Genomic DNA, 14139 nt, shown 5'->3' with positions numbered 1-14139 from the left:
AAGACAAAACTTTGAGTTATAGGTAGATAAGTTTATTCTTATTAATTATTACTTTAAAAATGTTCAGCTATTGCTATTTTTTTCCTACATTTCTACTATTTTTTATTATTAATGTTCAGCTACACATTTATAAAAATAAATACAAATGTTTTTTTACCCATATAAGAGTAGAAAAAAAAGTAATAATACGGTTATTTATTTGCATAATCTAAATGAATATTAATATTAATATCCAGTTACACATTTTACAGTGTTTATTATGGTTGTTGTCATTTTTCATATTAATTCATCCTTTAATATTATTTTATTTTTACTAACTAAACTTTGTTTATATTTGAAGTATATTTGACTTTTATTTTGAAAGCTTCTAGTATTTCCGACTTTTTTTCATTCCATACAATTTTTTTTGTCCTTTTTTTCGGACATTTTTACTGTTTTGTTATTATTAATGTTCAGTTACACATTTAATAATAATAAATATAAATGTCTTTTTAGGGTTGTTGTCATTTTACAAATTAATTCATCAGTTAGGATTATTTTATATTTACTAACTAAACTTTGTCTATATATTAAATATAATTTGCTTTTATTTTGAAAGCTTTTAATATTTCCGAGTTTTTTTCATTCCGTACTAATTTTTTAGCTCTTTTTTTGGACATTTTTACTGTATTGTTATTATTAATGTTCAGTTACACATTTAATAATAATAAATATAAATGTTTTTTCCCCATTTAAGAGTAGAAAAAAAAATACTACGGTTATTTATTTGCATAATCTAAATAAATATTAATATTAATGTCCATTTACACATTTTACACTGTTTATAAAGGTTATCGTCATTTTTTTTAAATTAATTAATCAGTTAGGATTATTTCACTTTTACTAATTAAACTTTGTCTATATTTTAAGTATATTTTGTTTTTATTTTGAAAGCTTCTAATATTTCCCAGTTTTTTTAAATACCATACTAATTTTTTTGCTCTTTTTTTCAGACATTTTTATTGTATTGTTATTATTAATGTTCAGTTACACATTTAATAATAATAAATCTAAATGTTTTTTTCCTGATTTAAGAGTAGAAAAAAATAATAATACGGTTATTTATTTGCATAATCTAAATACATTTAAATATTAATGTCCAGTTACACATTTTACACTGTTTATTATGGTTGTTGTCATTTTTCATATTAATTCATCAGTTAATATTATTTTATTTTTACTAACTAAACTTTGTTTATATTTGAAGTATATTTGACTTTTATTTTGAAAGCTTCTAGTATTTCCGACTTTTTTTCATTCCATACAATTTTTTTTGTCCTTTTTTTCGGACATTTTTACTGTTTTGTTATTATTAATGTTCAGTTACACATTTAATAATAATACATATAAATGTCTTTTACCCCATTTAATAGTAGAAAATAAATAATAGGGTTATTTATTTGCCTAATCAAAGTAAATATCAATATTAATGTCCAGTTACACATTTTACAGTGTTTATTATGGTTGTTGTCATTTTTCACATTAATTCATCGGTTAGGATTATTTTATTTTTACTAACTAAACTTTGTCTATCTTTTAAGTATATTTTACTTTTATTTTGAAAGCTTCTAATATTTACGATATTTATATTGAATATATTTTACGTATATTTTACTTTTAATTTAAAGCTTCTAATATTTCTGATTTTTTAAAAGTATTTTTTACTTTTATTTTGAAAGCTTCTAATATTTCCGAGTTTTTTTCATTCCATACTAATTTTTTTGCTCTTTTTTCGGACATTTTTACTGTTTTCCTCCCACGTAAGAGTAAAAAAAAAATAATAATAATAAGGTTATTTATCTGCATAATCTAAGTAAATATTAATGTTCAGTTACACATTTAATAATATTAAATATAAATGTTTTTTCCGCATGTAGGAGTAGAAAAAAATAATAATAGGGTTATTTATTTGCATAATCTAAATAAATAATATTCATGTCCATTTACACATTTTACAGTGTTTATTAGGGTTGTTGTCATTTTACAAATTAATTCATCAGTTAGGATTATTTTATATTTACTAACTAAACTTTGTCTATATATTAAGTATAATTTGCTTTTATTTTGAAAGCTTTTAATATTTCCGAGTTTTTTTCATTCCATACTAATTTTTTAGCTCTTTTTTTGGACATTTTTACTGTATTGTTATTATTAATGTTCAGTTACACATTTAATAATAATAAATATAAATGTTTTTCTCCCCATTTAAGAGTAGAAAAAAAAATACTATGGTTATTTATTTGCATAATCTAAATAAATTTCAATATTAATGACCATTTACACATTTTACACTGTTTATGAAGGTTATCGTCATTTTTTAAATTAATTAATCAGTTAGGATTATTTCATTTTTACTAATTAAACTTTGTCTATATTTTAAGTACATTTTGCTTTTATTTTGAAAGCTTCTCATATTTCCCTTTTTTTTTTTTTAATTCCATACTAATTTTTTTGCTCTTTTTTCGGACATTTTTACTGTTTTTCTATTATTAATGTTCAGTTACACATTTAATAATAATAAATATAAATGATTTTTCCCCATTTAAGAGTAAAAAAACTAATAGTACGGTTATTTATTTGCATGATCTAAATGAATAGTAATATTAATGTCCAGTTACACATTTTACACTGTTTATTATGGTTGTTGTAATTTTTCAAATTAATTCATCAGTTACGATTATTTTAATTTTACTGATTAAACTTTGTCCATATTTTAAGTATAGTTTACTTTTATTTTGAAAGATTCTAATATTTGCAAATTTTTTTTAATTCCATACAATTTTTTTGGCTCTTTTTTCGGACATTTTTACTGTTTTTTCCCCAAGTAAGAGTAAAAAAAACTTCATAATAACAGAGTTATTTATTTGCATGATCTAAATAAATATTAATATTAATGTCCAGTTACACATTTAACAGTGTTTATTATGGTTGTTGTCATTTTTCATAAGTTAGTATTATTTTATATTTATTAACTAAACTATTTGAAGTATTTTTTACTTTTATTTTGAAAGTTTCTAATATTTCCGAATTTTTTTCATTCCCTACTAATTTTTTTTCTCTTTTTTTCGGACATTTTTACTGTTTTTTCCCCACATAAGAGTAAAAAAAACTTAATAATAATAATAGGGTTATTTATCTGCATAATCTAAATAAATATTAATATTGATGTTCAGTTACACATTTAACAATAATAAATATAACCCCCTTTAAGAGTAGAAACAAATAAACAGTAATACGGTTATTTATTTGCATAATCTAAATAAATATTAATATTAATGTAGTTACACATTTTACAGTGATTATTATGGTTGTTGTCATTTTTAAAATTAATTCATCAGTTTGGATTATTTTATTTTTACTAATTAAACTTTGTCTATATTTTAAGTATATTTTGCTTTTATTTTGAAAGCTTCTAATATTTACGAGTTCTTTGCATTCCATACTAATTTTTTTGCTCTTTTTTCAGACATTTTCACAGTTTTTTCCCCACATAAGAGTAACATTTTTTTTTTTTTTAATAAGACGGTTATTTATTTGCATAATCTAAATAAATATTAATATTAATGTCCAGTTACATATTTTACAGTGTTTATTATGGTTGTTGTCATTTTTAAAATTAATTCATCGGTTAGGATTATTTTATTTTTACTAACTAAACGTCTATATTTTAAGTATATTTTGCTTTTATTTTGAAAGCTTCTAATTGTTAAGATCAGGGGTGTCTAAACTTTTTCCAATAAGTGGCCATTTTGATATCTATAATATTTAATTAAAGACAAATGAATGAGTGTAATATTATTTATTATTAGTATAAAATGTTCAGATTTTTTTCATCACAGTCCTATTTTTCGCTCTTTTTTTTTTTTTACATTTTTATTGTTGGAAAAAGATGTTACGGGACAAGCTGTAGAAAATGGATGGAAGTTATTATTTGCTAGGTATCGGTATCGGATCGTACAGACAATCAGCGGTATCGCACATCCCCAGAAGCCACGCCCACTTACCTCTTTTCACAGATGCCCTGGTAGAGCGAGCCGCAGACGATGACGCTGCCAGGCTCCGCCCCCGGCCCCGCCTCCAGCAGCAGCAGCTTGTTGTGGTTGTGGGTGGGCCTGGCCGAGGGGCAGTGGGCGGGCACGATGGGGGGCAGGCAGTCAGGGGAGTCCAGGTGGGGGCCCGTCTTCACCTGGAACGCGGGCTCCAGGTCCGAGGTCAGCTGGTACAGGTGGTCCACCCCGCCCACGTACACCCACCCGGACTGGGGGTCCAGCAGCAGGTGGCGGAGCGGGGCGCCGCGCAGGCTCACCCAGCGCACCGAGGAGTCCGAGGGCAGGAGGAAGAGGAGGAGGAGGAGGAGAGACGGGGGGGTCCAGGAGGCCAACATGGCGGCTCCTCCTCACCTGCCGGGGAGAGACCACACCTCTTTGATTGACAGGCTCGTACAAATCTGCTTTTTCTTTGGCTTTCGGGGTCCACAGTTTGACCCCGGAACGGACCAATTCTATCGAGATATTTGGAAAAAGGAAAATAACAATTGTGTTGGACCAAACTAAGTCCTATATTCCAAGTACACAGTGTTACTGTTCAAAATGTGTGGCCAACAAGATTAAAACAGATATAAATATTATCATTATATATTAAATATAATAAATGTTTTCTTTAGATCACGTTAAATGACATCACGTAGACCAGTGTTTTAAAAAACCTTAAATATAACAACTACTATGCAAAGTGAAAGCCATTTATCAACAACACCCAGAAACGTTTCGCTGGGCCCGAACTCATCCAAGATGGACTGATGCAAAGTGGGAAAGTGCTCTGTGGTCTGACGAGTCCACATTTCAAATTGTTTTTGGAAACTGTGGACGTGGTGTCTTCCGGACCAAAGAGGAAAGGTGAAGTCAATTATATTTATATAGCGCTTTTCTCTAGTGACTCAAAGCGCTTTACATAGTGAAACCCAATATCTAAGTTACATTCAAACCAGGGTGGGTGGCGCTGGGTGAAGGTGGGTAAAGTGTGTTGCCCAAGGATGGCAGAAGCGGGGATCGAACCCGGAACCCTCAAGTTGCTGGCACGGCAGCTCTACCAACCGAGCTATACCGGCCCAAAGAACCATCCGGACTGTTGAAAAGGCACCATCTGGGATTAATGCTGAAAGGTACAGACAGGTTTTGGAGCAACATATGTTGCCATCTAAGCAACGTTGTCATGGACGCCCCTGCTTATTTCAGCAAGACAATGCCAAGGCACGTGTTACAACAGCGTGGCTTCATAGTAAAAGAGTGCAGGTACTAGACTGGCCTGCCTGTAGTCCAGACCTGTCTCTTATTGAAAATGTGTGGTGCAATATGAAGCCAAACTGCGGTACGCCTAAGTCTTATAGTCCAAGTACACAGTGTTACTGTTCAAAATGTGTGGCCAACAAGATCAAAAAATATACAAATATTACCATTATATAGTAAATATAATAAATGTTTTCCTTATATCACGTTAAATGACATTAGATCAGATGCATCATGTAGACCAGTGTTTTAGAAAACCTTAAAACCAACAACTACTATGCAAAGTGAAAGCCATTTATCAACAACACCCAGAAATGCTTCGCTGCGCCCGAGCTCATCCAAGATGGACTGATGCAAAGTGGAAAAGTGCTCTGTGGTCTGACGAGTCCACATTTCAGATTGTTTTTGGAAACTGTGGACGTGGTGTCCTCCGGAACAAAGAGGAAAAGTGAAGTGGAGTGAATTATATTTATACAGCCCTTTTCTCTAGTGGCTCAAAGCGCTTTACATAGTGAAACCCAATATCTAAGTTACATTTAAACCAGTGTGGGCACTGAGAGCAGGTGGGTAAAGTGTCTTACCAAAGGATGGTGGAAGCGGGGATCGAACCCGGAACCCTAACTTAGCAGATATACACCTTAGTGCCGTGTATTTGGGTATTTCGCTAATGCTAACTGTAAGTATGCTATTTGCAGCATAGTACTACTGACATGCTAACTTTTTTTAGCAGGTATACCCCTCAGTGTCGTATATTTGGGTATTGTACTAACGCTAACTGCAAGAATGTTATTGTTAGCATAGTACTGCTAACAAGCTAACTTTTTCTAGCTCATTTTGACGCTATCTGGACAGCGAGCTAACTGTTAGCATCTCAGTTCGGCTTTGGCCCTTCCGCATTCGCACGAAACTTCTCCTGAAATGGCATGTCCTGTCAGGACTTGGACTATGACTGTGATTGTTTCTCCGATGCAAAGGGAAATTGGCACGAGCAAGACGTGAATGTAAGTACAATATTTATTTATACTAACAAACTACAAACCAAGGAAGCAAACAAAAGGTGCGGAAGAGGGCGGAAGAACAAAACTTGGCCATACAACAAAAACTAGCACTATGGCATGAAACACAAAACTCAATAACTGTGACCTAAAAAACCAAAAACGTACGTGGCACGGGCAGGAGGGAACTTGGACAGAATGATTAACAGCAACCGCGATGAGGTGGCGACTTGTCCAGGGTGTACCCTGGACAGCGCCCCCCGCGACCCCAAAAGGGAATAAGCGGTAGAAAATGGATGGATGGATGGCATGGCATGAAGGCAGTTGAGGAATATGAAAAGTTGCCAGGCTGACTACCTGGCAACTACAGGTTTAAATAGTGGACATGATCATTACAAACAGGTGTGAGAACTGAGGACAGGGGCGTGACATGAGGGCAAGGTGAACATGAATGAGTTGGCATGGTAACAAGGAAAATAAGGAAGTGCAGTAACAGGAACTGAGTGTCCAAAAAAAATGAAACCGAACATGACAAAAACAAAACCTGATCCCACGGGCGTGACATGTTCTATAGTTCTTGGGGATTAAAAATAAATAAATCTACGTATCGTACCGGTTCTGAAGGGGACAACGACCTTGAGACGGTCAAGGGCGGGGCCGTAAAATAAACGCTGTTAGCACGCAAAGAGGTAGCAGCGCCAGCAGGGGGTGCTGACCTTGTACTAAAATATCAAAAAGACTTGATACAAAAACTCCATTCATTGGCATCCCCAACCCCCCCACCCCTGCCGCTCGCCGCCCCGCTGTGCGAGAAACGAGTGCTCGCTGCCGAACTGGTCCTGGTGCATGCTGGGATACGCTGGGGCCTCGGGCGCACACACACACACACACACTCACACACACACACACGCACACACACACACGCACACACACACAGGCTGCGGAACACATTTCCATGGCGACTCACTAGTATGATAATAAGGAAGTCATCAATAATTCATGGGGAGGAGACTTGAAGGTTGTCAGGAAGTGAAGTTGGACACCAAAGTCTTGTTGATGGGCTCACAACTATTTTCTTTTGTTCTCACAAAAATGTATCCTTATTCTGTTATCTGTATGTGTGGAGATAGTTATTTAGTAACTCTACATATTTTGTTATTTAAGAAGTTGGGATCTAGCTCACAGTTACATTTTTCTACCGGACAAAAACTTTTCACGCCCCCCCCCCGAAGTGAAAGTTTTTTTATTTTTTATGTATCTGTATGTGTCAACAAATACACTATTACCTCTCATGCCCCCCCCTTCGAAGTGAAACTTTATCTGTTTATGTGTCAAAATATAGGCAATTATTTCTCACGCCCCCCCTGAAGTGAATGTTTATTGTGTTATTTATCTGTATGTGTCAACAAATACACTAGTACCTCTCATACCCCCCCCCCGACCCCGAAGTGAATCTTTATTGATCTGTTTATGTGTCAACATATAGGCTATTATTTCTCACGCCCCCCCTGAAGTGAATGTTTATTGTGTTATTTATCTGTATGTGTCAACATATAGGCTGGTATTTCTCTTGCCCCCCTGAAGTGAATGTTTAGTATTATCTGTTTGTATGTGTCAACTATAGGTTACTATTTCTCACGCCCCTCCTGAAGTGAATGTTTATTGGGTTATCTATCTGTATGCGTCAACATATAGGCTATTATTTCTCACGCCCCCCTGAAGTGAATGTTTATTTAGCTATCTGATATGTGTCAACATATAGGCTATTATTTGTCACGCCCCTCCTGAAGTGAATGTTTATTGGGTTATATATCTGTATGTGTCAACATATAGGCTATTAATTCTCACGCCCCCCTGAAGTGAATGTTTATTTAGCTATCTGATATGTGTCAACATATAGACTATTATTTCTCACGCCCCTCCTGAAGTGAATGTTTATTGGGTGATCTATCTGTATGCGTCAACATATAGGCTATTATTTCTCACGCCCCCCTGAAATGAATGTTTATTTAGCTATCTGATATGTGTCAACATATAGGCTATTATTTGTCACGCCCCTCCTGAAGTGAATGTTTATTGGGTTATATATCTGTATGTGTCAACATATAGGCTATTAATTCTCACGCCCCCCTGAAGTGAATGTTTATTTAGCTATCTGATATGTGTCAACATATAGACTATTATTTCTCACGCCCCTCCTGAAGTGAATGTTTATTGGGTGATCTATCTGTATGCGTCAACATATAGGCTATTATTTCTCACGCCCCCCCTGAAGTGAATGTTTATTTAGCTGATATGTGTCAACATATGGGCTATTATTTCTCACACCCCACTGAGGTGAATTGTGTTATCTATCTCTTTTGTGTCAACATATAGGTTGTTGTTTCTCACGCCCCCCTGAAGTAAATGTTGATTTATATGTCTGATATGTGTCAACATATAGGCATTTATTTCTCACGCCCCCCCCCCTCTGAAGTGAATGTTTAGTCTTATCTGTGGCGCAGTGGGGAGAGTGGCCGTGCGCAACCCGAGCGTCCCTGGTTCAATTCCCACCTAGTACCAACCTCGTCACGTCCGTTGTGTCCTGAGCAAGACACTTCACCCTTGCTCCTGATGGGTGCTGGTTGGCGCCTTGCATGGCAGCTCCCTCCATCAGTGTGTGAATGTGTGGGTGAATGGGTAAATGTGGAAGTAGTGTCAAAGCGCTTCGAGTACCTTGAAGGTAGAAAAGCGCTATACAAGTACAACCCATTTATATGTATGTGTCAACGTATAGGCTAGTATTTCTCACGCCCCCCCCCGAAGCGAATGTTTATTGCATTATCTATCTTTAGGTGTCTACATATAGGCTATTATTTGTCACGCCCCTCCTGAAGTGAATGTTTATTGGGTTATATATCTGTATGTGTCAACATATAGGCTATTAATTCTCACGCCCCCCTGAAGTGAATGTTTATTTAGCTATCTGATATGTGTCAACATATAGGCTATTATTTCTCACGCCCCTCCTGGAGTGAATGTTTATTGGGTTATCTATCTGTATGCGTCAACATATAGGCTATTATTTCTCACGCCCCCCCTGAAGTGAATGTTTATTTAGCTGATATGTGTCAACGTATGGGCTATTATTTCTCACACCCCACTGAGGTGAATTGTTGTATCTATCTCTTTTGTGTCAACATATAGGTTGTTGTTTCTCACGCCCCCCTGAAGTGAATGTTGATTTATATGTCTGATATGTGTCAACATATAGGCATTTATTTCTCACGCCCCCCTGAAGTGAATGTTTAGTCTTATCTATATGGATGTGTCAACGTATAGGCTAGTATTTCTCACGCCCCCCCCCCCCTCTGAAGTGAATGTTTGGTCTTATCTATATGTATGTGTCAACGTATAGGCTAGTATTCCTCACGCCCCCCCCCGAAGCGAATGTTTATTCCATTATCTATCTTTAGGTGTCTACATATAGGCTATTATTTGTCACGCCCCTCCTGAAGTGAATGTTTATTGGGTTATATATCTGTATGTGTCAACATATAGGCTATTAATTCTCACGCCCCCCTGAAGTGAATGTTTATTTAGCTATCTGATATGTGTCAACATATAGGCTATTATTTCTCACGCCCCTCCTGGAGTGAATGTTTATTGGGTTATCTATCTGTATGCGTCAACATATAGGCTATTATTTCTCACGCCCCCCCCCTGAAGTGAATGTTTATTTAGCTGATATGTGTCAACATATGGGCTATTATTTCTCACACCCCACTGAGGTGAATTGTGTTATCTATCTCTTTTGTGTCAACACATAGGTTGTTGTTTCTCACGCCCCCCCTGAAGTGAATGTTGATTTATATGTCTGATATGTGTCAACATATAGGCATTTATTTCTCACGACCCCCCCCCCGAAGTGAATGTTTAGTCTTATCTATATGGATGTGTCAACGTATAGGCTAGTATTTCTCACGCCCCCCCCCCGAAGTGAATGTTTACTCTTATCTATATGGATGTGTCAACGTATAGGCTGGTATTTCTCACACACCCCACCCCCCACACACACACACTGGGTTAAAGAGACCATATGTGATTCATGTCTTTGCACATAAGATCCAATATAACTTCAATCATGTGGAAGTACTCCAGAACTCTTGAGGCCTTCTTCTAGAACTCTCTGAAGACTGTCCAGGGCTTCTTCCTCAGGGGCCAGTTAATGACTTCCCCTGCAGTCCCCAGAGACTGTCCACACCGGCCTCAAGGACTACTGTAATCCTCCACAAGGACCAGGCTAACCACCCCCCACCGAGGACCAGTTGGAGTCCGAAAAGGACTTCCCAATGAACACCCCCCCCAGGACCTGCTGAAGAACACCCAGAACACTGCCCAGGGTCCCACGCTGGGGTCCTGGGACAAGAACTGCACCACCAGGGTCCGGGCGTAAAAGGAGATCTAAAATTTAAGATTTAAAAAAAAAAAAAGAGAGAAGAGCGCGCTGTGATTGGTTGTTGTTCGCAGCATCAGGTCACTCTCCCACCGCGCCCCCAATTGCATCCTGCTCTGGTAACCATGGCAACAGCCAGGATGATGCTCGGGGTGAAAAACTCCCCGCCTGTTTGGCAACATTCAAAATATTCTGCACTTTACTTTGTTAAACCGCGACGTTTGTTTCGGCATCGGTCCTCTTTTGTTTCTTCGCCCCCCCCCCCCCTCCCATGCTGCCCCCCCCCCCCCCCCTCTTGTCCACGCCCCCTCCTTTCCCTTCCTCCCCCGCCTCCTCCGTGTTCCTTTGCTCTCGGGGGCTCTCACCCCCTCCTTCTCCGCTCTCTATGTAAATGTCTTCGACATGTCGAGGTGATATTAGACGCTGTCTTACCTCAGGCACGCACACACACACACACGCACACACACACACACACCCACACACACACACACACACACACACACACACACACACACACACACACACACACACACACACCCTTGTATTTGTAACCTTCTTAAGACCTGAGAAAAAAAGCCCCCCTCTTTAGGACCACCCTTTCTAAATATATAAAGATGTGTATTTACAACATTAATAATATATACATACTATGCAAAAATAAAAAAGCTTGTTGTGAAAAATGAGTTGAAATTTCACCAGAAAAAGGTCACAATTTCACAAGAAAAACTCAGAATTTTGGCGGTGTTATAATAAAAGCCGTCATTTTACTCAAGGCAAGTTAAAATTTTACAAGAAAAACTGAACATTTGTGCGATATTATAATTAAAGTTGAAATTTTACTCAATAATAGTCGCTATTTTACAAGAAGAGCAAAAAATGTTGTCAATTCATGAAAAGAGTCATCATTTTACCCGGCAAAAGTCCAAATTTTATAAGAAAACTTTAAAATGTTGGCAATATTACAATAATAATCGGAATTTTGCATGGCAAAAAGATGACAAAAGTCAACATTTTACTCAAAAAAATGTCACAAGAACAAGAATGTTACAAGAACAAGAAAAAAATGGGCAATATTGTGATAAAAGTCTGAATTTTATATGACAAATGTCACCATTTGGCATTGAAATGTAATAATTTTACGAGAAAATATTGCAATACTACAGAAACAGAAAGAATATGAGATTTTGTTCCCAATTTTATAGGAAAAAAGTCGACACCATGTGACATTTAGTTCATTTAAAAAAAATGTATCTTCATTATTTACTTGAAGTTATTACAGTATGTCTCTACATACATATTTATATATTTATTTTTATTAATTTTGGCCAAAGGGGGCGCATTTCAATTTCTTACACACACTTGTTATTTCATATGTTGACCAGAGATGGGCCATATTGTGATAAAATCTACATTTTTATATGACAAATGTCACCATTTTGCATAACAAAGTAATAATTTGACATAAAAAAAGTAATGGTTTTACGAGAAAAAAATCGCAATATTACAGAAACCGAAAGAATATGAGAAATTGTTCCCAATTTTATAAGAAACAAGTCGACACCATGTGAGAAAAAGACTGCTTTTTGGTCATTTAAAAAAATGTAATCTTCACTATTTACTTGAAGTTATTACAGTATGTCTTTATATACATATATATATATATATATATATGTCTTGATTGGATTATCCGGAGAATAGTGCTCGATACCGTGGTAGAGCGCAATATGTAGGTGTGGGAAAAAATCACAAGACTACTTCATCTCTACAGATCTGTTTCATGAGGGGTTCCCTCAATCATCAGGAGATTGAGGGAACCCCTCATGAAACAGATCTGTAGAGATGAAGTAGTCTTGTGATTTTTTTCCCACACCTACATATATATATATATATATATATATATATATATATATATATATATATATATATATATATATATATATATATATATATATATATTCATTTATTTTTATTAATTTTTGCCAAAGGGGGCCCATTTCAATTTCTTACACACACACTTGTTATTTCATATGTTGACCAAAGGGGGAGCACATCAAATGTTTACACACACTTGTTATTACATAGGGCTGACCAGAGGGGGAGCACTTAAAATTTGTACACACACTTGTTTTTTCATATGTTGGCCAGAAATGGGCAATATTGTGATAAAAATTTATATTTTTATATGACAAACGTCACCATTTTGCATTAAAAAGTAATACTTTTACATAAAAAAGTCATGGTTTTACGAGATAATCTTGCAATATTACAGAAACAGAAAGAATATGAGAAATTGTTCCCAATTTTATAAGAAAAAAGTCAACACATTGTGACAAAAAGACTGCTTTTAGTTCATTTAAAAAAAAAGATCTTCATTATTTACTTCAGGCTATTACAATATGTCTCTATATACGTATTTATTTATTTATTTTTATTAATTTTGGCCAAATGGTGCACATTTCAATTTCTTACACACACTCACTTGTTATTTCATATGTTAACCAAATGGGGAGCACTTCAAATGTTTACACTCAATTGTTATTTCATATGTTGACCAAAGGGGGCGCACTTCAAATTTGTACACATACTTGTTATTTCATATGTTGGCCAGAAATGGGCAATATTGTGATAAAATTTACATTTTTACATGACAAATGTCACCATTTTGCATTAAAAATTTATGCTTTTACATAAAAAAAAGTAATGGTTTAACTAGAAAATATTGCACTATTACAAAGACAGAAAGAATATGAGAAATTGTTCCCAATTTTCCAAGAAAAAAGTCGACACATTGTGAGAAAAAGACTGCTTTTAGTTATTTTTTTAAACATTTAATTTCCATTATTTACTTGAAGTTATTACAGTTTGTCTTTATATACATATTGATTTATTTATTTTTTTTAAATTAATTTTGGCCAAAGGGGGTACATTTCAATTTCTTACACACACTTGTTATTACATATGTTGGCCAGAAATGGGCAATATTGTGATAAAATGTACATTTGTATATGACAAATGTCACCAATTTGCATTAAAAATTAATACTTTTACATAAAAAAGTAATGGTTTAACTAGAAAATATTGCATTATTACAGAGACAGAAAGAATATGAGAAATTGTTCCCAATTTTCTAAGAAAAAAGTCGACACATTGTGAGAAAAAGACTGCTTTTAGTTATTTTTTGAAACATTTAACCTTCATTATTTACTTGAAGTTATTACAGTTTGTCTTTATATACATATTGATTTATTTATTTATTTTTAATAAATTTTGGCCAAAGGGGGTACATTTCAATTTCTTACACACATTTGTTATTTCATATGTTGGCCAGTGAGGGCGCACTTCAAATTTGTACACACACTTGTTATTTCATATGTTGGCCAGAAAT

General features: G+C 35.1%; 1 protein-coding gene across 2 annotated transcripts in view; it reads right to left on the bottom strand.

The window, feature by feature from the left end:
* plxnb3 (plexin B3) overlaps nucleotides 1-14139 on the bottom strand; it is a 151306-nt gene that overhangs the window by 67084 nt on the left and 70083 nt on the right. For both annotated transcript variants that reach the window (XM_061902769.1, XM_061902770.1), the window contains exon 2: nucleotides 4044-4439. In XM_061902769.1, the coding sequence (XP_061758753.1) occupies nucleotides 4044-4423 (380 nt within the window). In that variant the 5' untranslated portion in view covers nucleotides 4424-4439. The remainder of the gene's footprint in view (nucleotides 1-4043; nucleotides 4440-14139) is intronic.

This window comes from Nerophis ophidion, linkage group LG06 (genome assembly GCF_033978795.1).
Source record: "Nerophis ophidion isolate RoL-2023_Sa linkage group LG06, RoL_Noph_v1.0, whole genome shotgun sequence".
Lineage (NCBI taxonomy): Eukaryota > Metazoa > Chordata > Actinopteri > Syngnathiformes > Syngnathidae > Nerophis > Nerophis ophidion.
The sequence above is the reverse complement of the archived record's forward strand: the minus strand, read 5'-3'. Positions and strand labels throughout refer to the sequence as shown.